General features: G+C 33.9%; 4 protein-coding genes and 1 long non-coding RNA gene across 9 annotated transcripts in view; 4 read left to right on the top strand and 1 right to left on the bottom strand.

Annotated features, from left to right (window-relative positions):
* Positions 1-3,498, bottom strand: part of LOC6643780 — a 34,008-nt gene extending 30,510 nt beyond the window's left edge. For 2 of the 4 annotated variants that reach the window (XM_002067030.4, XM_015178050.3), the window contains exons 1-2: positions 3,076-3,102; positions 1,049-1,312 (exon numbers count right to left, since the gene is read on the bottom strand). The gene's annotated coding sequence lies outside the window, so the exon portion shown is untranslated. Of the gene's footprint in view, positions 1-1,048; positions 1,313-2,823; positions 2,869-3,075; positions 3,103-3,452 lie in introns of those variants that run through there. The other 2 variants (XM_047010898.1, XM_047010899.1) reach the window with 2 other exon arrangements.
* Positions 3,499-6,505: 3,007 nt separating this feature from the next.
* Positions 6,506-6,928, top strand: LOC124460214. The gene is made up of 2 exons (XR_006954150.1): positions 6,506-6,753; positions 6,829-6,928. It is a non-coding gene; the product is annotated as an uncharacterized LOC124460214 (long non-coding RNA).
* Positions 6,929-9,968: 3,040 nt separating this feature from the next.
* Positions 9,969-14,007, top strand: LOC6643778 (skin secretory protein xP2). Its single transcript, XM_023176781.2, is given in 4 exon segments — positions 9,969-9,991; positions 12,714-12,789; positions 12,792-12,809; positions 13,008-14,007. Coding segments are annotated over 4 exon segments (1,074 nt in total). The 3' UTR covers positions 13,965-14,007.
* Positions 14,008-17,276: 3,269 nt separating this feature from the next.
* Positions 17,277-18,050, top strand: LOC6643987. Its single transcript, XM_002067027.4, has 3 exons — positions 17,277-17,530; positions 17,598-17,774; positions 17,845-18,050. Exons 1-3 carry the CDS (start codon positions 17,447-17,449, stop codon positions 18,013-18,015), a joined length of 432 nt encoding a protein of 143 aa, XP_002067063.2. The 5' UTR covers positions 17,277-17,446; the 3' UTR covers positions 18,016-18,050.
* A 1,568-nt stretch (positions 18,051-19,618) lies between these two features.
* Positions 19,619-21,685, top strand: LOC6643986 (acyl-coenzyme A diphosphatase NUDT19). 2 transcript variants are annotated; one of them, XM_002067026.4, is made up of 6 exons: positions 19,619-19,798; positions 19,871-20,115; positions 20,188-20,445; positions 20,867-20,948; positions 21,009-21,216; positions 21,276-21,685. In XM_002067026.4, exons 1-6 carry the CDS (start codon positions 19,709-19,711, stop codon positions 21,479-21,481), a joined length of 1,089 nt encoding a protein of 362 aa, XP_002067062.2. In that variant the 5' UTR covers positions 19,619-19,708; the 3' UTR covers positions 21,482-21,685. The 2 variants fall into 2 exon arrangements, with proteins under 2 accessions (XP_002067062.2, XP_023032429.1); XM_023176661.2 differs by lacking the exons at positions 21,009-21,216; positions 21,276-21,685 and having other exon boundaries at positions 20,188-20,455; positions 20,867-20,912.
* Positions 21,686-27,699: the final 6,014 nt, after the last annotated feature.

Raw genomic sequence — 27,699 nt, 5'->3', positions numbered from 1 at the left:
TGTTTGTCTTGCCAAAAAAAAGGCAAATAAATATACATACATATGTACACATATATATATGTATATTTTTTGTTTACTGATCTTATAAGGGAAAGATCGAGTGAGGGCGAGCCAGCAAAAGAGTGAGAGAGCGACAGAGAGAGAAAGATAACATTTGTTCTGCTTTTCACTTTAAGTTGGAAGTGAAATTTTTCTACTTCTACAGTTTTGTTTTTGTAGCTTCTTTTTTATTGTTGTTGTTGCTGTTATTGTTGTTGTTATTAAGCAACAACAAGCGTTGCGTCTTGAGAATTGAGGTTAACTGTTTGGTGGCAGCTCTCGCTTTTTGAGTCTCAACTTGGAACTCAACTTGGCCTTTATTGAATATGTGTGACAAACAAAGGCGAGACTGTCTCACTGAATGTCTGTCAGACCGTCAGAGAGTCGTTGGCGGTGTTTTGTTTAATAGAAAGTAAAAGAAATTATTCTTTGTTGTCTTGTGCTACTTATACAAAAAATGGAGTCAAAGCCGCAACAACAACAATAAATGGCAGCAGCAGCAACAATCATTATTTCTCAATCTTAAATCAATCAATTCAACAAAAAAAAACATTTAATAAGAAAGAAATTAAGTTAATAATGATAGGCAAATCGCTGGTAAAATGAAAGCATGCCATTGTTTATCACTATATAATCAAATCGTACATTTGCGCAATGTATTTAAGTATATATAAGTATATCTCGGTAAATGAATGGCATGATTTGGGTGTGGCATAAAAGAGTAATAGTTTCTGAGCAAAGTTATACGTGAATGATGTCAGCCGTATCAAAATCGATAATGTTTCTTGAAATTTATGATATCATGCAAAAGAAATGCAAAATTTAAAATTACAATAAATCAATTTGCAGGTTTGGAAAAAAAAGAACATTAATATTTGAATTGAAAAATGTCTTGAGTCATTACAGAGCTATTAATTCGGGAATTCTGATTTTCTCTAAGTGTACGCAGTCATTTTCAGCTCTTTGCTATCTTTCTTAATTTCCATATACATATGTATATAAAACTTACCTCTTTTAAATGCAGCCCGATACACGTTCAAAATAAGTTCGTTATGTATCGTTACCACTTTTCCGTCGTTTTCTTTAATATTCCAATTTATGTGGCATGTCAGCTGGTTATCCTTGAAGTCAACAACTTTTTTCTTTGTTTATTTTGTTTTACTTTTTTTTTCTTCCTTTCGTTTCTGTGACAACTGCTGTGTTTTATGGCAACTTTTTTGGTTTTGTTGTTATTTTAGATTATAAATTAATGGACAAGGTCAACGATGTTGCACTATTAAGAGAAGGAGATAAGTGGAAATGGCAAAATGTTCATAAATATAATTTATGGCACGTCTGACTTTATACATAAGATAAGATTTAAGATATATGTAAACATATATTTAAAGTTCTTCTAAGGCATGTCTTTCTATTTCTATTTCTACTTCTATTTAATTATGCATGCAATGAAAGAGCTGACTAAAAATTCCCACTTGATGAGTCTAAGCACGTCGATTTGGTAACGCTTTGAAGTCATAAGGAAAAAAATGGGGAAAGAAATCTTTTACCAGAAAAAGAATTTATGCTAATTAGTTAAAACATCAACAGAACCAAAATACAAAAAAAAACCAATCCGATTTGGTTAAAAACAAAAATGGACTTAAAAAACAAAAGACTTAAGCCACAAACTTGAAAATGAACCAACCAAAAAGAACGAGCTTGTTGCACATGTTGCACCTTTTAGCTCTAGAAAGTGCAATATTTTGGCAAGTATATAATGTATATCTTTGTTTTTAATTTCTTTTGTTGCCTTTGCCATTCTTTTTTTCATATGTTTCCCTGTTTTTTTCTTCTCTTCTCTTCATATATTTGTAATTTCTACCCAGTTAATGGGAGCGTAAATGCGCAGCTGGCATGTGAAATGAGTATGCTATTCCCTATATAAGAAGTACACACACACACACTCATATGAATACGTACATGCATGTTAATGTACTTGTATGTGTAATTCCACTTGTATTCTAATGTCAGTTGAAACTTAAAGTGCAAAAGGCACAGCCAAGTTAATGGAGTGGTAAACAAAAAAGAAGCAACAAGAAAAAAAAAAGAGAACTGAGCGAGTTTATAAAAGAGATGCGGAACGTAAAAAGTGGAGAGCATAAAGAAATAGAAGTTCAACCAACTAACTTGGCTAGAAATAGCCAATATAAGCCATTTTCAGAGCATTACCATAAAGAAAAATGACACAACTTCAAGTTAAAAAGTTTGTAATCAATTCACTAACTCGGTTGACATAAGTTGGCATATATGCTCTATGCTCAAGTGAATTGAATAAATTTAAATTAAGTGGCTTATGACACTGCCAAGATAAACTAGTTAGCATATGAGTTTCGGTTCATACCGGTGGCTTACCGGTATGCAATTAAATTTGCAGTTAAAGCTCTTTGAAAATAAAAGTCGTGAAAAATTAGTAAATTCATTACTAAAACTATAAATTCTATTTATAAATATTTACAACTAAATTGATTTTTTCTTGTTCTTAGTTCATTTGATGTTTTCTATAAATATAAATCTAATAATAAATGTTATTATTGTCATCTTTAAATATTTTTACAATATTTTTAAGTATTAAGTAATATTTAAGTGTTGTTTTTTATATTGATTGTATAATTTGTTAGTTTTCATTGTTAATTTAATTTGTTACAAGTTGATTGCATTCTTGTTGTTTATTTTACAATTCACTTAATGCAGTTTTTAACTATTTTATTTAAGATCAGTTTTCTCATATTGCACACACACACATACATAAGCGACGAGCACGCGCTTTCTATTACACACACAAATCCTTTTTCCTTATTTTTGTGTTTTTATTTTTAGGTTTTTCTATACAATTTGTTGTTTGTTTTTTGGTTTCGGTTTTTTTTTTTGGCACAGTTGAATAAAATCCAGTTTTGCTCGCAACAACATTCACCACAAAAATGCACTAAAATACACTGCTTAGTTTTCTAAGTGATCGGATCCGACGACGAAGAGTCAAACAAAATGCGTTTACTGTACCATGCCAGACGAAGGCCAAACTCAGACTAAAACTTGTTCAAGAAAAATATCAACGCGGCAGCAATCTGCACCTGAAGTTTTAGTCCACACCAACACACACACACACACACACACACACACACACACTGATACGTATACACGTATACCTATACCGAATACCAGCCAAAAAGGTGAACAAGAAGTACAAGAAAAGGCAAAAGAAGAGAAATAGGCAGAGCCGAAGGAAAAAAAAATGAAAGAAAAGAAAAATAAAAACGGCTTAACGTGCCCGTTTTACAGATTTTCTTGTTGCTGGCTGGCTATCAGACTTCTTAACGGCTTTCACGTACACACACACACACACACAGACTAGCATACACACACACCACGATACATACAGTGATCGATACTTTGTCCGTTTGCCGCAGCTAAAAACGACCACACCGCGCCAGAGTTGAACACAAACTGATCTGAGACTTTCAAGCTTTTTTCCAACCGGCAAAAAAAGTTGAGGTAAAAAGACCTTTGACGATCTTACGCAAAGCCGTTGACTTGAACGAAAATCAGCGGCCTGGTAGTTCCCATGAATTCAAATATACGAAAATTTACCTGTTACAACCCATGGGCTTAGACCAGAAGCCAGGATTAGGACATTTGCCGGGTTGCTCACATTTCCTGGGAACCATAGAAACTAATTGCTTGTAAGCATGTGTGTCCTTTATGTTGGGTTTTTCAAATATTTACTCTGCAGGTTGGGTCATAAATACTGTATACGTGCGAAATGCCAAGCGGAAGCGGAATCCACTGATGATGGTTGGTCTTCTGTTCCTTTCCTTGTGCTATTCAAATGAAACGAAAGAATTAGGCAACTAACTTGGCCTCACAAAAGGAAACTTGCTAAAAGGGTTTGTCCGACAAGACAAATAAGGTTTACAAAAAGGGCAATAAAATTAAAGGGATCTGTGCACGAATTTGAAGTGAATGATGAGTTGTTTTTATTGTTTTCCCCCCACACACACACACATTCATTCACTATGATTAATAAGATGAACGAGTTTTCCGACGCCACTCGAATTATACGGCGGCGTTAGGTCAATCAATCTTGTTTCTAATGGTTTTTAAAAGTCTTTCCTTTACTTGATTAGACCTCATTACACTTTAAAAGAACACAGAGTCATGATCATTTTGACATGCATTTTTAACAAGAAAAACAATCTACTTACATTACAAATTAAAAATTGAGATTAAGAACAAAACAATTTGAGGTTAACAGAATTTTTAATAAGAGTTGCACAATGTTTAAGCCAAAATTAATTTTCTTGAGAATGAAATGTTTCAAAGGTTTAAAATGAGCTGAAATACAAGGAGAACGTTTTGTCCAATCAATGCTTAGGAATAGAATTATTATCGAAATAATAGGCATAGTGTTGGTCTATTTCAATGTTAATTTATAAGAAATACAGACGTTGGGTATAGTTTTATGTAATTAAAATAATTGAAAATTAAAAACTTTCTAAACGGAATTGGTTTTTTAAGGTATGCGTGGTAACGCATAAGAATCTACATAATTTGAAATATAGAACTCAGAATTTAAATTCTGTTGAACTAGTATACAACTTTTTTGGTGCAAAATGGTAGAGTAACCTGTCGCTCATTCCGAAAACCACCTTAGTTTTATATATTCAAGAAATTCTATTTTCCAAAGGTCAAAACTGGTGTTTTTTTCGAAAATTAGATTAACCCCAACAACGTTTTAGAAATATATTACAGGTAATGGAATTGCATTAAAAAATATGTTTTTTCACCATTTTGCTAAATTTATAATGGTGTTATTCGAAAACATTTAAACATTTTTTTTAAATTGTATTTTTATCGCTCCTGTTTTATATCTTTTTGACATGGCAAACGAAGCACGAAGAAAAATAGCCAACAAAAACATTTTTGGGATATCGCAAATGTTAATAATGCCATTTTGGTCTAGCGACCCTCAATTGATCTAAAAACAAATGCAAGTACATACCTTGCACCAAAAATGTAAGCTTTTGTAAACTTTTGTGGTCTTTAGTTATAGCTACTAGTAGATAAATACTAATATTGGACACCAAATATTAAATATTTGCCTTCGTTTAATGTTTTAAGCAAAGGAGAAATACTTACCTAAATTTATTTTCAAAATTTTTAGAGCTGAATATAAATTTAATTTTTATATATGTATGTACAGCAGTTTAAAAAAAAAAAAAAACGTTGATTAATTCTTAGCATTCTGCAATCGGATCACTCAGTCATTTGTACGTAACTGAACAGAGAGAACGAAAATAACCCAGTCTGCTTTCGTTGAATTCTAAATATGAACTAATTTTTTTATCAAAGTGTTGTTTATATAAATGAACTTAGACTCTAGGAGCCACAATTGTTCCTAAAAATGCTTATTCTAATTTTTTTTTTTCGGGGATTGAAAATTGTTTACATATCATGCTCAGCGTTGGATACTTGATATTGCGCCGTTGTTATAATCTTAAGTGTTTGCATGTTTTGTTTGGTTTTAAGCAATACTTGTCATATGAATCATTATGACTTATTTTTGTTTTGTATATTTCTATGGTCAATCTGATTTGGTGAAGCCATTTCAGATGAACACAATGTTTAATCTTAAAAAGTAACTGAAATATTTTGATATACAGTTTTTTTCAACCTAATGATTATGTTTTTTCAGCTGGTGGTGTATAATTATGTCAATATAGATCTAATTGAAATTGGGATGGTCTCAAAATAGTGAGTCCATTAAGGCCGGAGTACTGAGAACATTTGGTTTTACGCTCCGTCAAACAGATGTGGGTTAATTATATGTAGGTATATTTTCGCCTGCCAAGAAGTCGCCAGAGGTCCAAGTATTGAGAGTGACAATCAGACAATAAAACAGAACCGGAAGCGGTTGCCCTTATGCAGCACATTTCAATGTTTTCCGACGACTCGCATGCGCAATGAGTTCTTTAGTCATACAAAGTAGCCACATAAATAATTTGGAATTGCTACCTCACCAAATTGGTCAGAGAAAGTTGTGACTTTTTCATCAAATTTTTGAAAATTTTACAGTAAACAATAACAGTAGAGACAGAGTTGAAAAACCAAAATATTTTTTTTTAAGGATACTTTTCGGTAAAATGTGCTCTTCGAGTTGGGAATGTGGAAATCTCTTTTAACAAAACAGAGTCCATCGGCAGCACATTGTTTTAGGGTGCCTAGACATTTGCGTGAAGCCTACACACGATATGGAGGATTTCGTCCGAGACCAAAACGAGATAAGTACAGTCGCCGAGGACTGGCATTGACGGTGATTCCGGGAATACTTTTGGGAGGATTTATTGCAAAAAAGATTGCATATTTTCTAGAAATCAGTGAACTATTTACACCCGATGATATGGACGATGATGATGAAGAGTGAACAACTATATTATGAGGTCAACTGTGGCTTCAATTGGAGCAGAATCGATACAATTCACTAGGCACATCCCGAAAAACTGGCCAAACAGGATGAAGCAAACTAGAGGAAGAAGAAAACGTCAATGAAATTACCACCCAATTGCCATAGCCTACAGAAATTTTTTGTTGTATTCCAATGAGTAACCATTTGCAATCTTTGTCCGGTCCATCGCCCAGTCATTCATTCTGTCAGTCTGTCGGCTCCGCAAAAAAAAACTTGTATGTAAGAAAACCATGAAATCGTTTTCATGCAAACGCATATATTAACTAACTTTATGCTCTTCTTTAAAACAGAAAATTCTTTAAAACGGTAAACTTGCGCGCCTTTTTACTTATGCCGGCCACAACCACATTGAAATTGTATTGGAATTAAAATCATGACTCGATTACCTGGTATCTCCGACTCCCACTACTCATGGCTTGTTCGATACATTTGATAGAACACTTCATAAATTGTGTGTATTAAATCATAAAATTTGTTTAGGTACAGAACAGTATATATATGTGTGTACATACGTGTATGTACTCTATATATATACATACATATATATTATATTGATTATAATTATATAAACTATCAATATATATTGTTATAATGTATTATGCTTTATAACTTATTCAATTGTCCATTAGTTAGTTCTTGTTTGTTGTTGCAGGGTATTAATAATTCTTTAGATGTCTTTAATTCAGATAAGAGTTGAAGTAAATGGAAGTTCTATTCTAAAAGTGGGTTATTGATTGAGAGCGACACGCATAACATAAAGAAGCAGAGGGCCTGGCTAACTTCGACGGCGCCGAAGTTTTTATACCCTTGCAAGTCTTTTTGTTGGTAATCATTCCTTACCTTTCGTCAACGTGAAAAAAATATCTTAACTTTAAAATCCAGTGTTCGCATAAAAATGGCCTACAATCTTAGACTATAGCAATGCGGAGGATATGACATGCCATTTCATCGTCTGTTTATATAACCAATAGAATATAGTTAACTGATTTTAATGAAATTCGGCACAGTCATTAAGAGGTGTATTAAACCGACAAATATTAATTCTTAACACAATAGCTTAGAAAATAACGAAGTTATTGAGATAATTTACTGTTTGTGACTTGTATGGGAGTCATATGATATACTGGTCCGATCTGTCTGTATCCGATTTATACAACCCGTGCAGAATATACAAGCCTAAGAGGAGTTTTGAGTTGATCTAGACGGACAGACATGGCTATATGAACTCGTCTCGTCGTGCTGATCCAGAATATATATACTTAATATGGTCGGAGATGCTTCCTTCTGTGCGTTGCACACTTCTGACCAAAATTAATATACCCTTTTTGCAAGGGTATAATGGAAAGCAAATAGAATCCAACACTTAACGCTTGAGAACTCAACTAATCTTAATTAGTTTTATTCTAATCTAAATACATATTTGCCAAGTTGTGTAAAAGACTAAAGCATTTTTAATTACAGATTTAATAAGAACAAATTAAAAAAAATTGACAAAATAAAGTTTGTTTTATAAATAAAACTAAAATCAATTTCGGTTTATTTACTTGATTTTACATATTCTTCAACTTAATTTCTGCTGATCTTAAAGTTAAAAGTTAAAAGTTAAAGTTTTTGGCTGATTTTGTTAAAAGTTGTGCAAAAATGTTTTTCCCCAATTAAGGCAAAATACTATTGCATTTTGAATAAAATGAAATGAATGCACAATATTTTGATAGTTTTAAGAGCTAAGTTTAAAAAATATTTAAGCAAGTTAACATTGACAAATTTATTTTTTAATCATCATTAAGTGAAATGATAAAAAAGAAAACCATGTTTTATTGGCAAGTTTTTTTCTAAAATTTTTTTGGTTCTACTCTGAGAAACACTGTAAAGAAGTAGTTTAATGACTTAATTTTTCGTTTGCTATTATTATTAATGTTCAATTTTTAAATTTACAGTGGAAATTTGGAGCTTCTGTCAGAATTCAGCTTTTAGCAATACTTGGAAGTGATTTCTTGGAGTTTCCTTCATTTATTTCCTTTTATAGATTAACAGACTTATTAGAAAATTCAAAGTTAAATGCTATTATCATAGCCTGAAATGAAATATCCTTGAATTTTAAAAAAAGAAACAGCATGATTCCCTTGGTAACCGCAATTATGATATTATTTCAAATACTTGTTTTAAAATATTTGTAAAGTTTTATGTAGAGAAGTTAATTTATAGAAATAAAGTTTGTTTTATTAGACAATTTAGTAATTTAGTTTACTAAGAATCTTTAGCTTTCGTCAATATTTCTAAGGAACATTTCAATAAAACGGCCTTATACATAATGACATATGATATTTAAATAAAATAATCATGGAGAAGGATAGCATGATAATTGTTCAGTCCAGAAATTAAACACTTTAAAAGCAATATTTTAAAAAGAGATATAACTTTTAAATGACTCTGCAGTTGGACAATAAATTTTCCGTTTCGACCAATTTTAAAGCAGCGCGACACATTGCGGGGTTGCCAAAGTGTTGAAGTAATCTGAGCCACTCTCTGGCAACACTCTGAAACGTTTCGCGCGCTTTGCTTTTGTGTTTAAACTTGAAACTATGCTGTGAAAAGCTTTTCTTGGCCGTTAACTAAATCTAAAGCTTTTTCTTAACAAATGGTATTTGAAGTAAACAAATGATGGGATTTTTTTTAGACACAATGGAAAAAGCAATTTGATGGCCAACTAATATGTGCTAATGAATTGCTACAGACGATAATTAATTGTCTTTAATCTGTCCGCTCAGAGTTTTTTTTTATTATTATTATTGGGCAATAGTTTAAATTATTGTGCTAAACAATAGTTATACGAATTTTGTAAATTTAATAAAGACATAAACATATATACTTGAAACTTACTTTATGACAACTGAATACACAACATTCTTGTCATTGTATTTGGATTTTAACAATAAAGCTCAAATTTAATTGACAAATTAACAAATAAAAAAAACCGGTTGTTTAACATAAAATAAGAAACAAGAGAAAATAATATATTTAAACTAGATTTAAAGCTTCGAAACCTATTAAAATGTAAATCATCACACAACATTTGGTTATAACAAATAAATTATTGATATTAAAATTATAAATAATTGCTTGAGGGTGTGGAAATGGTAGGTAATGAAATTGGATATCTTGGTCATATTTTGTGCAACTTTATTCAGATTTCTTGTGCAATTCTCTCTCTGCCTTTAAACCTTCAAAATCTGAAGAGGATAAAGGAAAGGATAATTATTTCAAAAATGCAGCTTTGATAGGAAATTCGAATAAAATCACGACAATCTTTATCGAATGATTTTAATAAATAATTATTGTAATTTGTGTAAAGAAGGGAAGTTATTTTGGTTCAACGGATCATTGTGAAGTCTTGGAAATAGTTAATACAATGCGCCTTAGAAATGACGGGATGAATTATACCACCAAAGATCGGTTAGTCCTTTCTCTAGACCCCACTAGGCCCGATTTACACCATGTGCAGTCAGGACAAGTATCAAAGAAGCAATATTACTAAATTTTTTAATCTGTTTGCTGATTATCAAGCAGTTTTTCAAAACTTTCCATAGTGTTTAATTTTGCACTTTGGAATCAACTCAAAAAAGGGGCAACATTTTGTACACTGCCCACAGAGCCATGTTTGGTAAACATGACCTTGGCAATGACCGTGGCATAATTAACATCGTGTATTTTGTCCGGATGTTAATCTCAAACAAATATTTTAAAGTATTTGTGTAATGACATATGTAAATGTTTTAAACATGTAGTCATTTTAAAAGTTAGCAAAAGAATAAAAGACCACTAAATTAAAAGATTATGTTTATAAATTAATTGAGTTTATTTACTTTCGGATGTTTTGTAGGGCTTTACTTCAAATGATATAATGTTAAATTTCCTTTGCGGTTCCATAAATGTATAATAAACCATACACCAATATGGTTAGCTAATTAGTTAATTAAGTTGGCTCAAAAATAGACAATAATTTTTACTTTTTGCTAATTTTTTTTGTTTTACTGCTTTTGATAATTAAAACGGTATGATGACTCTGCCTTTTAACAGATGGCTTTATGTATGTATATACATATATATATCTATCGGATTTTTGTATTGGACAGGTCAAGTTTAAGTAGGCTAACAAAATTCGCGATTTCATTCGTAGTGAATTATGCTAAATGCATTTGCATTCCATTTGATTATTAATGATTTATGCAACGTAAGAGAAGAAAAAAGAAACCCCTTATCACTATACATATACATATATTTATTTACATATATATATGTGTATGTGTATGTATGTATATATTAAAAATTATATGTTTAATTTGTTTGTTTTGTATTAGGTCGTCTGAAGGTCACAGTAGCTTCAAAAGGCGTCTAAACTGAATGTTATACAAAGGTAATGAAATTGATAATGAAAGAAACGCCCTTTTTTTTGCCAACTAATGCTTGATTGAGTAAAAGTCTTCACAAAAGAGTGCGAAAAACGACTTGAAAGAAATTGAATTTGTCAATACAAATACAAATAATCAATCTCCTATATATATTTATATATATGTTTTATGTGTTACACACATGTGTAGGTTTATATAGATATAGTATTCACAGGTGTGTGTGTGTTTGTGTGTGAAGACACGATACGGCCATGTAGTTTAAAACGACGAGACCCTTAATCATATTTAAATTAATTAACTGATGCCCCGTCTACATATTCATGAGTATTACAATGTTTAATAATAATGTTTTTAGCTTGGAATGGATAAATCAAGACCGCTGTGCCGCTAGTCGCTCGCTGCTGGTAGCCATCCTTGAGTTAAACTAGCCAAGCGTGCAGCAAAACAGCTTCAAGCCATTAGCACCGACTAAAAACTGACAAATAAAACAAATTGGTTAGCCCAATAAACGTTACGAGCTATGAAAATTTCATATTTTAACTAGCAAATACTTGAGCTAGAGCAACCTTTGACATTTGCCAGAGCCCTTAATAAATTAGGGTCGAGCATACACACACACTCTCTCAGGTGGGTTAGTAGTTTCATGAGAGGGGGTAAGGTACGCCCCCCACTAGTAAATACAGGCACAATTTGCATATGCTTAACGTTGCCGTGCAGTTACGCGCTGTCTTACGCTCTCTGCCCTATTGACATTGCAAAACCCATCAAAATCTCTGCCAGATAACGTTAGTCGTTGCCAACGGCCACGCACACGCATGTCAGAGCACTACAACAACAACGACCACAAAGTCGACCCCAAAGTGAGCGCATCGCCATGCAGATTAGGCTTAACCCACAGTATGCCTTGATGGATAGTATTAGCACGGAGTTTTTTATAATTACTTATTTCTTATGTTGCTTTTGACTTATTTCTTTCATGACCCTCTGAAAATTTCTAGTAAATATTTCTAGACTCTATGGAGCTAAAATAGTAGACAAAAGAAAGGCTTAAAGGCTAATTCTGGACAGATTTAGAGAGATATCGATTACATATAATAAAATACTTGCAAGCAGTTATATAAGTAATTATTAAATATTTCTATCTTGTATTCAACTCTTAATTTTGATTCTTTGCAAATTGTGGCATCGTCTTAACCTCCATTTTATCTTATCTCTCATCCGATTAATAGAAACAATAATTAATAAATACATAAAATATTTGTTGAGTTATTGGCTTGTTCACTCACTAACTTTAATTATTCCGTCTATTCGCGCTCCGTTTCTATATTTTCTTAAAGGAATTACCGACTAATCCAAAATAGTTTCGTTAGTTAGTTCCTTTTTTTCTACTGTAAAAAAATTTCTTTAGTAGCCCTAACCTAACATAAAATTTAACATTTTTATTTCAATTACCTTTAAATTTATAATAATAATTCGAAAAATATATAAAAATTGGGTTTTCAGCAAATATTTGATATGATTTTAGGTAAAAGTGCCGACCAACTTAGATAATTATGTTTCTTTTTTTGTTTTGAATGCCCTTCTACGGGTTAAAGATCGACGATCTCTGCTTTGCGCTGCTTGTTTGACAAGTAAAGAGCATAACACGTTGAAGAAGACCCAACCACTTGGATACTACTATGCCGACCAACACCTTTTTGGACTGGACTGGATGTGGGGTTGCGTTGCGTTGAATTTTGGGTATATAATGGCTGGCCCATCTGCAGTTGGTCATCATTCAGCTTCAGTGTCTCTTGGCCAAAGCATCCAAAGAAAAATCCAACAAACTTTACACAACTCACAACAACAAATCAACAACAATGGTGAGTGGTAAACACAACTTTATTTCGGACAAATCGATCAAGATTGCTGGATGACCTTGCCCAAAAGCGAACTTAAAACGCCTCCTAGGTGGCCATGGAGAAGGCAACATCTCATCTCATTACCTTCACCTTCGCCTGTCAATTAGCATGTCATGTCGGGATTAACCGGTGAATCTCTTTCTCTTGTGGTTTTTATAGAAACTCTTCGTGTTTGCTGTGTGCGTCATTGCCTCCGTTGCAGCTGATGTTTCCCACTTGAACCTGGGAAGTGGATACAACTACAACAAGCCATCTCCATCTTTTGACATTCCATCGGCACCAGCACCTATCTATTCGGCACCTGCTCCTGCTCCAGTCTACTCTGCACCAGCTCCTGCTCCAGTTTACTCTGCTCCTGCTCCTGCTCCAGTTTACTCCGCACCAGCTCCAGCTCCAGTCTACTCTGCTCCTGCTCCTGCTCCAGTTTACTCTGCACCAGCCCCAGCTCCTGAGTACCTGCCTCCTGTTCAGGATATCCCAGCCCCTGCACCAGTGTACTCTGCTCCCGCTCCCGCCCCAGTTTACTCTGCACCTGCACCTGCTCCAGTCTACTCTGCCCCAGCTCCTGCCCCAGTTTTCTCGGCTCCTGCTCCAGCTCCAGCTCCTGAGTACCTGCCTCCTGTTCAGGATATCCCAGCCCCTGCTCCTGCTCCAGTCTACTCTGCCCCAGCACCTGCTCCAGTCTACTCTGCCCCAGCACCTGCTCCAGTCTACTCTGCTCCTGCTCCTGCTCCAGTTTACTCTGCACCAGCCCCAGCTCCTGAGTACCTGCCTCCTGTTCAGGATATCCCAGCCCCTGCACCAGTCTACTCTGCTCCCGCTCCCGCCCCAGTTTACTCTGCACCTGCTCCTGCTCCAGTCTACTCTGCCCCAGCTCCTGCTCCAGTTTTCTCGGCTCCTGCTCCAGCCCCAGCTCCTGAGTACCTGCCTCCTGTTCAGGATATCCCAGCCCCTGCACCAGTCTACTCTGCTCCCGCTCCCGCCCCAGTTTACTCTGCCCCAGCTCCTGCTCCAGTCTACTCTGCCCCAGCTCCCGCTCCAGAGTACCATGACATCCCTTCCGCCCCATCCTCTGGCTACCAGTACAATGTGCCAGCCAAGCGTTTCCGTTTCTAAACAAGTGCCACCAACCGAATGGAATCATCACCCCAAAAGTCAATCACAGGATATGCGACTTGTTAAATTAACAAGCGATCATTTCCCCCCTTCATCTTTGTTGTTGATATTTTGTTGTTATGCAAAGTTTTTGTTGAGATTTTAGCTATAATTAAACCAAAAAATAAAAAACTATAAAAAATTAAAAACCAACTGTCTCTTCAATTTCTTTACATTCCAAGGGTTGCACAATCAGCATCAACAATACAAGCCGAATAAACTGCAATAATTATTTAAATCCAGAGCCATAAAATCCGAGTGAAAGAAGAAGGAAAAAACCGCAAAAAAAAGACTTTAAGCGATATTCGCAAATTTTGCATAAGGTTTTTACGATTTCGATTGGTCTCTCCATAAAAGATGAGCTAAGAAAACGAACACAATTTTTCAATAAGCCATAAACAATGAAACTAATGTCAGCGGATGTTAAAGGTATAAATTAGTAACCAAATATGGAATATATATATTTAACACATTTAAATAAGTTAACGATGAAAGTGAAAGAGATAACTCATTAGATAAAGTCAACCCCAAGTTGGTCAAGGTGATGTCAATAGTCCGATTGATAACGATATCTGTAAATATAATCAATACGATAATCAAAATAAATAAGAGATTTGCACAAAACAAAAATATTTGAATCTGATTGAGTATACAAAAGTTATTACACAGATCTGATACATGTTTACCATGATAAAGAAAAAGACACCGTGTTTATAATTTTGAAATCTCTTATCTCTTATTAAATTATTTGTAACTATATTTCTGTGGGAGATTGGGGACACATCCTGAAAGAACAGATCAGTGAATTAAGAAATACGGATAATCCAATAAACATAGCAATGATAATAAAAGATACAGCGTTAAACCAGTGAAAATCAGAGGAATCTAATAAAGATATTGCAATAGTAAAAGAACAATACAAGACCAATATAAAGTAGAAGAAACTGTCATAGTTAAAAATTTTGATAGCACAACGGGAGTGTCTTACAAATGAATACCAAAAAAACAAAGGACCTTATGTAGTGGATGAAGTCCTGAAAAACAACAGAATTTTACTGAAAGATGACGAGGGATTTCCAGAGTCCCGCCATATCGCTATCAAGGTTATATAGTGTGGCCAAAATACCAAGCCCTGGTTAAGAACTTGAAATACTTGACTTTAATGTATTCATAAATGTTCGTTTAGGTCATTGATATTATATGTAAACAAAAAACAAATAAATACAGGATACAAAAAAAAGGTATAAAATAATGTATCTAATAGTCCGTAAAATGCAAACCAAACAAAATAGCTCATAAAATATAAAAACAATGTGAAGATCAGGAGATCTAATTTTGTCAGGAAGTTGCACACTAAAGAAGATAGTACTCATTCCCTCAGAGAGATAATAAGCTTGACTCTGAATGAGAGCTAAGTAAGAGAGAGAGGGCGCCCGTCAGTTTGGGTCAAACGAGCTTGCGAATCAGTCGTGCTAATTGGCAGTATAAATATCAAAGAACCAATATAAATTTAGACACATACATATGTATGTATGTACAGTAGAATCCGGTCATAACGACTCCGCTTATAACGTCCGTCCGGTTATAGCGACTAAAGTTCGATGAGTGATTGGTTGGTCCCAATACAAACTTATTCTTATGAAAGGGCCTCCGGTTAGTACGTCTTCCGGATATAACGACGAAAACCGTCAATCCCTTGAGAGTCGTAATAAACAGATTCCACTGTATATTCAAACTCAATCAACCTATTGCAATACATTGAAAAATATCTTTTGATTTACATTACTCACCGTCACGCCTTTATAATGTTCATGGATTTTGAACAATTTCTAAATTGTTATTGATGAACCTATATAACGGTTCTCACTAACTCACTTGATTCACCGACTCACTTATTCAGTTGACTCTTATTTATGTGAAAAGGATATATTATCGGTTGTTGAAGTTTGCAGCAATAAAAATATCTACAAATAGAGCTTAACTTGCATCTTCTAATTAAAAAAATTAATAAATAAATCAATCAGATATGGTGCTTAGCTTATTTTAATTGAAAAAGGGAACATTTTCAGAATTTCTTTCTGTTGTTGTATAACTGGCCACCAGATCAATCCACTTTAAGAACTTATCTGTTATACCGTACTGTTATTTAACCTTCTTAGGTGTATTAGTCCATTTTGGACAATCACATTAAGTGTGTGAGCAAATGTTTCCATGCTCTAAGTTTTACTGTTCCCACCATATTTGCAGCATTGTCGGATGTGATAGCAGCAACCTCATTCAATTCCGCAATTCAAAAATTTTTTTTTTTAAAGTCGAAAAACTTTGCAAGAAAGCATATGGGAATGAAGTGCAGCTGATTCCTTATTAATATAGTGAGCTATTACAGCCATGTAAGTTTCATTAGTCAGAGAAGTCCATCCATTCGTTGTCAAAAAAAAGAGTAGACGGGGTACTGGGACTCGACGTAAGATTCGTAAGATTCCGCCTATTTTGGCGATCAGCTGTAATCAGTGAGTGATGTAATGTTTGGCTTTCAGACTAAGATTGCTTGAAGATTGGTAACACAACGTAACGTTACACAGCTTACGTTTAGCCTTTTTATCGTCAAATTCATCCAAATAATCCCAAAGAGAACTAGTATAGGAAGTCAGTGATAAAGTAAGTCGGTAAATCAGTAACTTCAAGACTCTTTTAGTCACTGACTCAATGTTTTAAAAAAATACTCTGCGCAGGTTTGTTTTTGTTTAAATTTTTAATAAGATGGTAATTGTTTGCAGGGAACTAGTGAGTAGGTGAAACATTGATCAATGAATAAGTTTATTAGTGAAACGAAGCATGTTTAGTGAACATGTTCACTCACTTTTTGAGCGCAGTTGTGCAATTTTGTTCGTTCACTCAAAAGCGACAGAGTTCGGCGCGGCGACTCCCTTTATCTAGACTTATATAATTGTGTTACTTAATTAGTTTTGACATTAAATTATTAACACGCCATTAGCAATCTAAAATAAATAGATGATTGATAAGAAAACTTGTCAAATTTTTATTTACTTCATAAATGACCTTGAGCCTGCTCAAACTATTATCATTTTAGATTGCCTTAAATAAACACATTTAATAATATCTTTCGATTCAGATAACTCAGCGCCACGCCTTTTTTATGTGAATTAATTATTTTTGATTGCTATCAATATAGATCACAATTTCCAAGAATAAGCCTATAAGCCTATATAATGGATTGGGATTATTCTCCTGGTCAAGTTAACAATTCGAGAATGAAGTGTCTGTCTGTGGTTTTTTTCGTGCTGACTTTCGTCCAAGGACTAAAAGGAGCAAATTATGAATTTGTTTTCGATGATCCGGACATTTTTCGTGACTGTACAAAAGTACCCGATAACACTTTAAACTTCGACGGAATTTTTAATGCATCGGAGCGCATTTTGTACATGAAGGATAATGACATTGTAAACCTGGGAGGCAACATTTCCATTAGTTCCATGTGGGAAGTTGAGCCAACTGATCGGGCTGAGGTAAAAATAATTTAATACGAAATTGTCATACAGAATTTTCTTTAGCAGTAATGAATAATTCTCTAAGGTACATATCGCTGCATACCATTGGGAAGTTGCAGATTGGCAACCAACGATCTACAACATGATCATTCCGGATCTCTGCCAGGCTGTCCAAGATCCAAAAAATTATTGGTACATCTACTTCGGCCAATACATAATCAACAAAGATGAGTTAAAAGAAAAGTGTTTTAATGTCATAGGTGTAAGTATTCACACATTTAGACGAAGTAAACGAATTTAAAAATTTTGGTATGTAATTTGTTTATTTTCAGACTAAGTATTACCTCGAGGCCTATGATGTTCGTTTCAATATAAGCTCCAATGGTCTACCCTTTAATGGTCGCTATAAGGTCGAATTTAAAATTGATGTCTACGGCAACGATTATACAAAACGGGCTATCTCAGCTTGTTTTATGGCTACTGGTCATTTTCTTAAAAAGTAAATGGCAAATTAAAATTCGTTTCAATAAAGTAATAATTATCACAGTATTGAATATTAGGATGCTGGAGATTCTTCTTTGAAGGATCAGAACGAGATTTTCGAGATAATCGCTTTACTTTTACTTAAATACTTTAATTGATTTGCAATTCATTCAACTTTATGCAGTTCTACTTCAATGTTATGTGAGACGATTCAAAGGTATCAAATGAGGTCTGGAAACAATTAAGCAGGAGGAAATTGCTGGGGTCGTTTTAGCTTCTTCTGTGTTTACGAAAATCTTTGGGAGAGCTTCAAGTAATTTGATTTACCCATTAACAGTGTCAATTTGCTTCACGAGATTATTAGTTCCGTCAAATTTCTTTATGGCCTTCACAAGCGATGAGCTGAGTTAAATTTTGTGACCAGGACAAAAATAGCTACAATCTAAATTATTATCTCTCCTGAATGATGCATTTCCTTGATTGATTGAAGAACCCGTTTGATAATATTATCAATTGTAGGCTATATTATTTAAACGGGAAAACATCGAAATCTTAATACCATGCACCCATATGGTAAAATGCTATATTAAAGTCAACAAAATGTAAGCAACATAAAGCTTTTCCGACCCCATAAAGTATATGTATTCTTTATCAGCATCAACAGCCGAGTCGATCTAGCCTTGTCCGTCCGTCCGTACACATATATCTCGGAGACTATAAGAGCTAGAGCCATTACATTTGGTTTGTCGACTCGTAGACGAATTACGTACTTCATTTTGAAATGCAATTATTAGCTCAAAATATAATTCACATCACATGTAGCTTTTGAAAGTTGTCACGGAAATTATGGGATACACTAGCTAAATATGTTATTAAATAGGAAAGATAAATTTTAAACAATCGCAAATGTAAAATTGTGTAAAATGATTGTGATAAGATAATTGATTTGTACTGAAATTCATAGAAGGTAATGCCAAATTCGATTAAAATTGTTGATTTCTGTTAAAAAAAACCAAATATTTTAGCTCATTTAAAACGGATTGCGAACATAAATTAGATTAATTTGTTTGATCAAGTCAACGAATTGAGAATGGTCTTTCTGTCGGTTTTTTTTTCGTTTTAATTTTCGTCCGAGAGTTGCTTTTTGCTTATTGCTTATGCATTTTTATTTGATGATTCGGAGATTATACGTAAATGTTCTAATTAACCCCGAGAATGTTCTGTCTATTAACGATGTTATTGATTTATCAGAATTATTTTAAAGTGATCAGTATGTGTTTGTTTATCTAAATTTTAGATTCTAAAGGGATATACATAAATTAAAAATATACTTAAATAGAAACTTTCTATGGCGGAGAAGGGTAAGTGGTTGATTCGTGGCTCAAGAAAGGGGCTTTCTCAACGGTCTTATACATTATACTTGAGTAAATAATACCCACAATACGTATGCTAATTTTTTGTCTTGTGCCTTTTGACTCTTAAACTGTTTATTATCAACTGAGTGGACGCACAAATTCGAATTTTTGAATAAAGGGCGGTTGCTTGTTATCGATTTTTCCGACAAGCGATAACAATTCGACATATAACCGATAAAAATTTAACTTTGCTACAATAACCGTCAGCTGATAAGAAGCAACAGCTGGGTTTGGAAAAATTTTAAAGAACATTTAAACAAGTATTTTATTAACTTCATGCCGAATTTAACAGGCAAATATGAGCAATTTACAGACTACAGAAAAATGGCGGCCCTCCGCTAGCCTTATCCTGGTGGCGAAATCGAAGTCTGTTGGTACAAATTACAATGTGAGTTAGAGGCAATACGAAAATAAATAAATTCATACATTGAAAATGAAATTAATCTTTGACCCTTTCCAGCTGCTAATGCTTAAACGTTCCGATCGTACGGCGATAATGCCAAATCAAACTGTATTCCCTGGCGGCTTGTTGGACACTGAGGCGGATGAGACTGTGGCTTGGTTACAATATTTTGACGAATTCGGTATCAAAGAAGAGGCACTGCGTCAATTGGTGCTCATACACGATAATAGACCAAATATATTAGCACCCCAGGGTACTGGCTGCTACGACCGGTTCTTTAAGCGCACGAGTATATGGGCCAGGTTGGTCTACACTCTAGACTTCATTATATAAACTCTAAAATTAACTATGATCTTTGCACTTTTGTTTCGTAGAGAGATTATTTTACGATTAACCGCCCTGAGAGAATGCTTTGAAGAGGTCGGCATTTTGCTGTGTAGAAATCGTAACAATTTGGATTACGGTCAGGTGGCCCAATATGAAAATGTACCAGATTTAGAATATTGGCAGCAACGAGTACACAATAAACCAAGTGAATTCCTGGAACTATGCCGGACTCTAAAAGTGGTACCGGATTTGTGGGCTCTATATGAATGGTCGGCCTGGGCCAGTCCGGCCACAGTGGGAAAACGGTAAAGTTTGGTGGGTGAAACCATTAAAGTGACTTTCACAATATCTTCATTAATTTCTAAGCCATTGCTATGATATTTGCCAGTTTGATATTGCTGTTAATAACTATGCCAAATTCCATTAAGATCAGATAACTTTATCGATCTGAGATAACCGATCGTTCATATAACTTGTTTGCTTCTTATCCGATTATTACCAAACTAGGTAATTTACTTACGCTTTTAATATTCTATAGTTCTGGATCAATTTTAATCAAAATCTGAGAACTATATATTACAGCTGTTATATAAACAGCCGATAAAATAGCATGCTATGTTCTGATTTGAAGCCCTAAAGAAAGGGTAGAGAAACTTCGGCTCTGCCGAACTTAGTCCCGGCCCTCTAGTTAGAACTAAAATTAATAATAATCATTAATTTTCATAGGCATGAGACTGTTTTCTTCATTGCCTTTGTAGACACACAGCCCACATTGCTTTCGGAGCCCTCAGAGGTCAAGCAAACGATGGTGAGTATGTTTACAATGATCATTTAATCACTTAATGATTAATTTAAATTTTAAACTTAGTGGCTAACTCCTCTTGAGTTTCTGCGCCTGGCCAGACTCAATGAAATTTGGTTTTTGCCTCCCCAAGTCTATGAGTTATCGCGACTATTAACAATCAAGGATTATGAAAGTCTTCTGGAGTTTTCGAAGCAACGTAGTCGTTTAGGTACCACCATGTTTATGCCAGTAGCTTATGTATGTGGAGAAGCTATGGTTTGCGTTTTGCCAGGTAAGTTACACTTAATAATATTTAAAATTATAAAATGTTTTATATCATTCTTTATGTAGGTGATGATTTCTATGTGAAAGAATCGCATTTGGCCACCGAATATATAGAGTTTCCCGGCACAAGTGAAGAATTTCGAGCTCGTGCCAAACTTGTACATCGCTATGATCTATTTGGTCCCGCGGCTCTTAATGTTGAATTGAATTTTCCTCCACCAAATGGACACTTGAAACCACAAAATTTACCCAAAGACCTTCTCAAATTATAGAGTCTGACCTCTGTTGATAAGATTCTTAATGGATGTGGATGACCCTAAAAAAAAAAGAAAAGAAGAAAACAAATTGTCACAAATTCTTGTTGCTGAAATTATTTTAAGCGGATTGTCGCAAACAGTTAAAATTAATTCCATTTAGCTATAATTTTATAGACGAAATTTTAATTAAAAATTGTACAGTTTTATTTTTAAGACACAGATACTAAGCATTTTGCTGCTCATTTCCCTTTACCCATCTAGCCCAAGCGGCTACAACATCAAAAAGCTTAAATCTTTGCATATTCATGGACCTCTTGAGAAATCCGCTCAAAAAGCAAACCAAAAGTGGAGAGAGCACATAATTTCATCCCATTATGAATGCATTTAAATCACTTTAGGTTTCTGACTGCCACCTGCCGTGTGATTTTGTACGCTTTACATGTCTTCAACCATCTCCACCCTCAATTGAAAAATCAAAAACTCAATGAGCTTCTTTCCCCCTCCGAAAGAAGAACATTTTTTCGTTTTTTTTTTTTTTTTGTTGTGTGTGGTTCGTGTCTGCTGGTCTGTTTATTATGCATTGTTAAAGGACGACCAACCCTCTGATAGACTCATCCATGTATCCTTCGAGGGGGGTTGGACTGGCTGTAACAATTACTTCGTTTAATTTAACCTTTTGTGGCATTTTTCCGGCACTTGTTGTTCATTTAATATCGATTAATTATGTGTTATTATGTGACAAAACCAGGAAGTAATTAATAAACTGACAAGTATTCGCACATTAAAAATATATTCTAATTAGTTGAGCTATCTTACTGCTAACGTTCACCTGGTAAAGGTCGACAAAGCTGCTCATAAATTTCAAATTAAATTAAAATGCACAAAATGTGACAAAATGTCTCTGGCTGTTTGAGTTATGAGCCAACCTCGAGAATTAGAACTGGAACTGAAAATGTGTGAAAGTGTAACTGAGGGAAAAGCTGCTTAAAATGTACTAAAAGACGTACACTTGGTAAATTATCCTCCAACCACATAAACGACATGGACGTGGTGTCTAGAGGGGGCAACAAACAATGGATTTTTTATCAATTTTTCAATTTTCGAATCTTTTCCATTATATCTGTTTGAAGGAATAAGGATATCATGGCGATATAAACAAAAAATTATTTAATCATTTAAAGACTAATTTTAATTGTCACAGTCTCAATTAGAACTACTTCCATGAGGTTTTCTTGATTTATGCAAAAGAGAAAGAAGTCAAGACAAGTAAAATTCACCCGCTTCGTCCTCCTTATTTCACTTTGGCTCCCCATTCCACTCTGTAATTGAATTTAGAGCTCATTTTCATTTCCTGCGACATAATACTGATTTACTTGGACACTGATAAGTATGAGAGGTGTGGGATTGGGTGGTGCGGTGTGGCTGGTTGGGTAAAATGGGAATCCAAGTTGAAATTGGCTTATTAATTGCCCGTTAGAATAAAATGCATATCACGTAGTTTATATTCCTTTGGCTTTGTCAAAGCCCAAAATGCCCAATTATAGTGATTATTTGACTAGACTCAGACAGATATGTAGGTGGACCACAGGACCACATCGAATAGCTTTAGTTACCTGCAAGTGACATGAATACCAAACATATAATAGATATATATACATCTATGCTATCTATATAGATAGATGCTAAAGTCGTATCAATACAAAGATCAAGTCCACATTTGTAATTGGCAACTTCTCACTTGGACTTCCCACGGGTATTGCCAGCGAGAGATTTATTTTTATTGTGTGCATTGTTTGCACTTGACTTGAGTAAACCCCCCACTCCCATCTTACTCACTCTCTCTCTCTCTCTGTCTCTCTCTTTTTATATATATCCCACCCACTAGCCACCTCCTGTTAGCGACCAACTAAATGAGTATTACCGCAATAAATCGCCGCAATTCATTTAAGGGCGAACAGGCGACAACCCTTAACCAGAAGCTAACTGTTGATGAACCCACATAGCACCATCCCTCCTGCAGCGAGAATAAGAGTGAGCGGGGAACCACCCACTATTCGTCAGACCGTGAACCTGTTACGGCATGTCAGAGACGATTGTCACTGGGGAAATTGCTCAGAGCCTTGTACTTGTCGTCCTGGTACGTACAAATTGCATCAATTGACTTGCGTGTTCAACATAATGGCAATTTGTGGCTCTCTCTTTCTGGGCTCCCTTCTCCCTCCTCGATGGGCGGTGTGTGACGACAGTTAGACTAATGTGCTACATGATTTTCTAATGATTTCTTTATTTTATATATCAGGTGCATTAAATAAACACAAAATCCAAGAATATTAAAGAACACATTACAATGATATAAAATTATTAAGCCATATTTTCGATTAGGAATTCAAAACTCATCAGTTATAGTTTTTTTTTTGTGAGGACCATCTGATCTTGGTCTAAACAAGTAAAAAACGTTTACTTTGTGACTTAGTGACTAAATTAGTACATTCATTGCACCACTTTTAAAAGCAGATAGATGCAAACTTTACAAAGTTTTATATTATACATATATAAGTTTTTATTTTCCATTAAAATTATAGACCATGATTTTTATCAGCAGTTGATATTTGTTTCATATTTAAAGTTTCTGTTGCATCGTTTGGAAATCGACTATTTCGCAAAAGATCTTTTCTTACTGTTACATATGCAACTCGACTTTCCCGCTTGTTAGCACGGTCTTTCTTCTTGGACTTTCTTAGTTGTCTTCCCCTTTTCGCTGTGTAGGATGGTGCGATGTAGCTCAATGCTACATTTTTTTAAGTTTTAAATCTAAATGATACAGTCTGATCCGTCTGATATCGGCATATTTATTGTAAGACCCAGAGGGCCTTGGAAGTCAAAACGGAAAAGTTTTGATCTAAAAGCCGCATTTCCGAGTAAGAACGGCCTACTATCGTGTATAATATGTATAGTTATTCAATTGTTACTCAAACTCCCAGAACTATAGAGTATTATTTGCTTAAGTTTTTGCCTAGTTTGTAAAAAATCGAATTAGAAGCAACAACGTTTTCCTGACCAAAATTGATTTCCCTCCGTTAGTCCCTATGTAACATACAGCTTCCATATTGTTACTTGATCATGATGAAATTTTGCACAGTCGTTAATATATACATACGTAGTAATAATAGATTTGAAAATAGCGAAGTCATTGGGAATTGTAAGTCGTTTCTCTGGGAGCTGTATGATCTAGAGAACCGGCTGCATCCGAGATATACAATCCCTGCTTTATACAGGGAAGTCTAGGAGGAGTTCGCGTTGATCCACTCTTCTCGTCGTGCTAATCAAGAATATATATAGTCTTTATGTGTTCAAAGATACTTCCCCATATGCATCCAAATTAATTAATTCAAAGGTACAAAAATTAATTATTCATAACTAATTACCATTAGTTAAAGCAACTCGGATCTTGTTTTAGTTAGTATTGATTAAAACTTTCCACCAAAGTTTTTTGAAATCATTTCTCGGTTTTCAAAGACATCTATCAAGCAAGTATAGATTTGCATAACGTTATCCTAGAAAACTTTAAATTTTTCAAAAATCAAAACTGGGTTTTTTTTTTCATTAAATCTTACTAATTTATTTGTAAGATTTTAAATCATAGACAGCACAAAAGGTGACGATAATGACCTGAAGCCCCGCTAAAACCCAGTTTTGATTAACTTCAATAAGGTCGAAATCTAGACAAATTTTTCAAAAATAATGATTGGACCTAATTTTAAGTACTTTTAGAATTCAAAAAATGCACTAAAAGCAATAGTAAAAATATTCTGTTTCAGTTTTTACTTTATACATGTATTGTATTGATTAAAAGAATTAAAACCATTTATGCTGAGATTTAAATATTTGAATATTTTTAAATGTAAAAAAAAACTCTCCAAAAAAGGAGGGTATGACGTTTAAAGGATATTAAATGATATTCTGTTTTTTTTTTATCCTTATTTTACCTTTAAAATTCTCTGCCTATTGACCTAATCTATAACAATTTCGAAATTTCCTCACATCTTTAATTAGTTTGAATAACATTAATTGTTAATTGCTTGTTCATAATAAACAAACCTAGGTAAACATTTCTGTTTGAGAGTAAATGGATGAGCAACAAATTGCCAGGCAGGTGTCAAACACATTCACTTACCTATAACGACAGGTATACTTATCTCTATATAATATATTAATACATGTATATATAACATTCAACTTAATTGAAAGCCACCTACAAAAATATATAAGTGTATGTAAAGGTATATACCAATTGTGGGCGTAACTCTGATTGTAAAATATGAATTATGCGCTTGCTCCAACAAATTGTCTTCTCTGTTGTTGTTGTTGTTGTTGTTAATTTCAATCTGGCCTCTTGCCCCTGGTAAGCCCCCACTTGTCAACCCTAAAGCTAAACATCCGCCATTCTGGATGCTGTCCTCCTTGCAATGCTAACAGACCGTCCTCCCTCCTTCCATCCGCCTCCTTAACTGGGGAGCCCTTTTTGTAATTCATTTTCCAGTCTCAGACCTGCGCAAAAGCCAAATGCCCGAACATGATTGGGGTAGGTGTCCGCTTGTGCTGCTGCTGCTGCTCCCTCTCTCTGGTGCTGGGAGACATTACGTTGTCATGGATTTCAATTGCATTCCATGGAAAGGCCAGAACTCATGCATATATACAATCACATATGTATATATTCACACATTCATAAATATCGTTTCTCATGATGCAAATTTTGCAAATTTTCTTAGCGACGCGTCGTCATTTTTCAATTGTGTTTTTTGTTTAGCACATTTTTTTTTTGTTTTTGCCTCTCTGACCTTGTAACTTTTTGTTTTAATTTCACCAAAACGAAACTTAAAGGACTACAAAACAAAAAGTAGGAAATTGATAGACATATGTTGCAAAAAATTGCACTAACTTTTGCTACAATTGACCAATAATAGAATTGTTCGAAGTACAATCGAGAAGATACCCTTATCAAAAATCTAAACTTTTCCCTCTTTTGGTTTACTGGCAAAATGGGGGTGAGAATAAACATTTAAGAAACCATAAATTTCTTGGCAATAACGCATAAAGTATGTTTATTTCCATATTAGGCTAAGCAACCAAAAATTTCAAAATTTTCTAACGTATAAAGGGCAAACGGATGACAAAATTCTTAATACCGATAATCAGTTACTCTCTCAGATTAGATCCCAGAGTCTATTAAGTGAGATACAGGAACTTTCAAAAGATTGTTTTATTTGGTAACTTTTTTTTATTAGTACTATTATATTTTTTTATTATTACTAATAATATATAGCTTTGTACGTAACGTTTAATCATAATATTAAATGATTTTAACAACTATAAAAACTTTTATAAGGTTGTTAATTTAGTTGAGGCAAATCTAACAGTAAAATTGTGTAGAAGTATTTATAATTTAAATGATTGTTTTTATTACTGGATGTAACAGACATTTTTTTGTTAAAAGTACAAAGTATTATTGTTGTAATAATAAAAATTCATGCAATTTTAGAGATCATACATCTAAAATATTAAGAAGATAATAAACCAAATAGGAATCTACATTCCAAGTTAAGAAACAATGTTGTAAGCTACATTTGTGTTGTAAAGTAAGGATAAATTAATTTAATAGAGAAATATTCTAAATACTATAACTTAAATTATCCAGAAAATAGAAAAATCGTAAGACATAAGAATTAATTTCACTATAAAAAACTACTGATGACTTATTAAAAGTAATTACTTATATAAAATTAGAAAAAATAACCGTAAAAATAAATATTTTTCCTAAATTTACAAACTTTATAATGGTTGAAAAGTAAAGTACCTAAATATTACATTAAAGTCAATAGATGAAAAAAATGAAAATTAAAATATTACATGTCGATTAGTCGAATATCTGATTTTTAAAGCCAAATCGGGGGCAATTGACCTCGCCAAAAAACTTCTTATTCAAAGAGTATTTCATCTTACATTGATCTAGGTAAACAGAATTCTACTAAAGTTGGTGTTCATAACGAGACGGTTAATGCCAACCTATACCAATATAGAATCGATGGTTAATCTACAAATATCCTTAATATTTTCATATACCCACTGCAAAAGAGTATTAAAAAGGGGTAGGAAAAATTGTAAAAACGTTGAGAAAAAAAAAACTCTTTAACACTTGATTTAACTTGTGTGACAGGAACATGGCAAGAAGGCAA

This window comes from Drosophila willistoni (genome assembly GCF_018902025.1).
Source record: "Drosophila willistoni isolate 14030-0811.24 chromosome 2R unlocalized genomic scaffold, UCI_dwil_1.1 Seg167, whole genome shotgun sequence".
Taxonomy (NCBI): Eukaryota; Metazoa; Arthropoda; class Insecta; order Diptera; family Drosophilidae; genus Drosophila; species Drosophila willistoni.
Note: the sequence above shows the minus strand (reverse complement) of the source record. Positions and strands in the feature narration are given on the sequence as shown.

Excerpts from the sequence above, each read along its gene's own strand:
- LOC6643987 (XM_002067027.4), top strand. The coding sequence starts at position 17,447 with ATGAAGGATAATGACATTGTAAACCTGGGAGGCAACATTTCCATTAGT. Across the intron at positions 17,531-17,597 it reads AGCCAACTGATCGGGCTGAG|GTACATATCGCTGCATACCA; the intron begins GTAAAAATAATT and ends TAATTCTCTAAG. Across the intron at positions 17,775-17,844 it reads AGTGTTTTAATGTCATAGGT|ACTAAGTATTACCTCGAGGC; the intron begins GTAAGTATTCAC and ends GTTTATTTTCAG.
- LOC6643986 (XM_002067026.4), top strand. The coding sequence starts at position 19,709 with ATGAGCAATTTACAGACTACAGAAAAATGGCGGCCCTCCGCTAGCCTT. Across the intron at positions 19,799-19,870 it reads CTGTTGGTACAAATTACAAT|CTGCTAATGCTTAAACGTTC; the intron begins GTGAGTTAGAGG and ends GACCCTTTCCAG. Across the intron at positions 20,949-21,008 it reads CAGAGGTCAAGCAAACGATG|TGGCTAACTCCTCTTGAGTT; the intron begins GTGAGTATGTTT and ends TTTTAAACTTAG.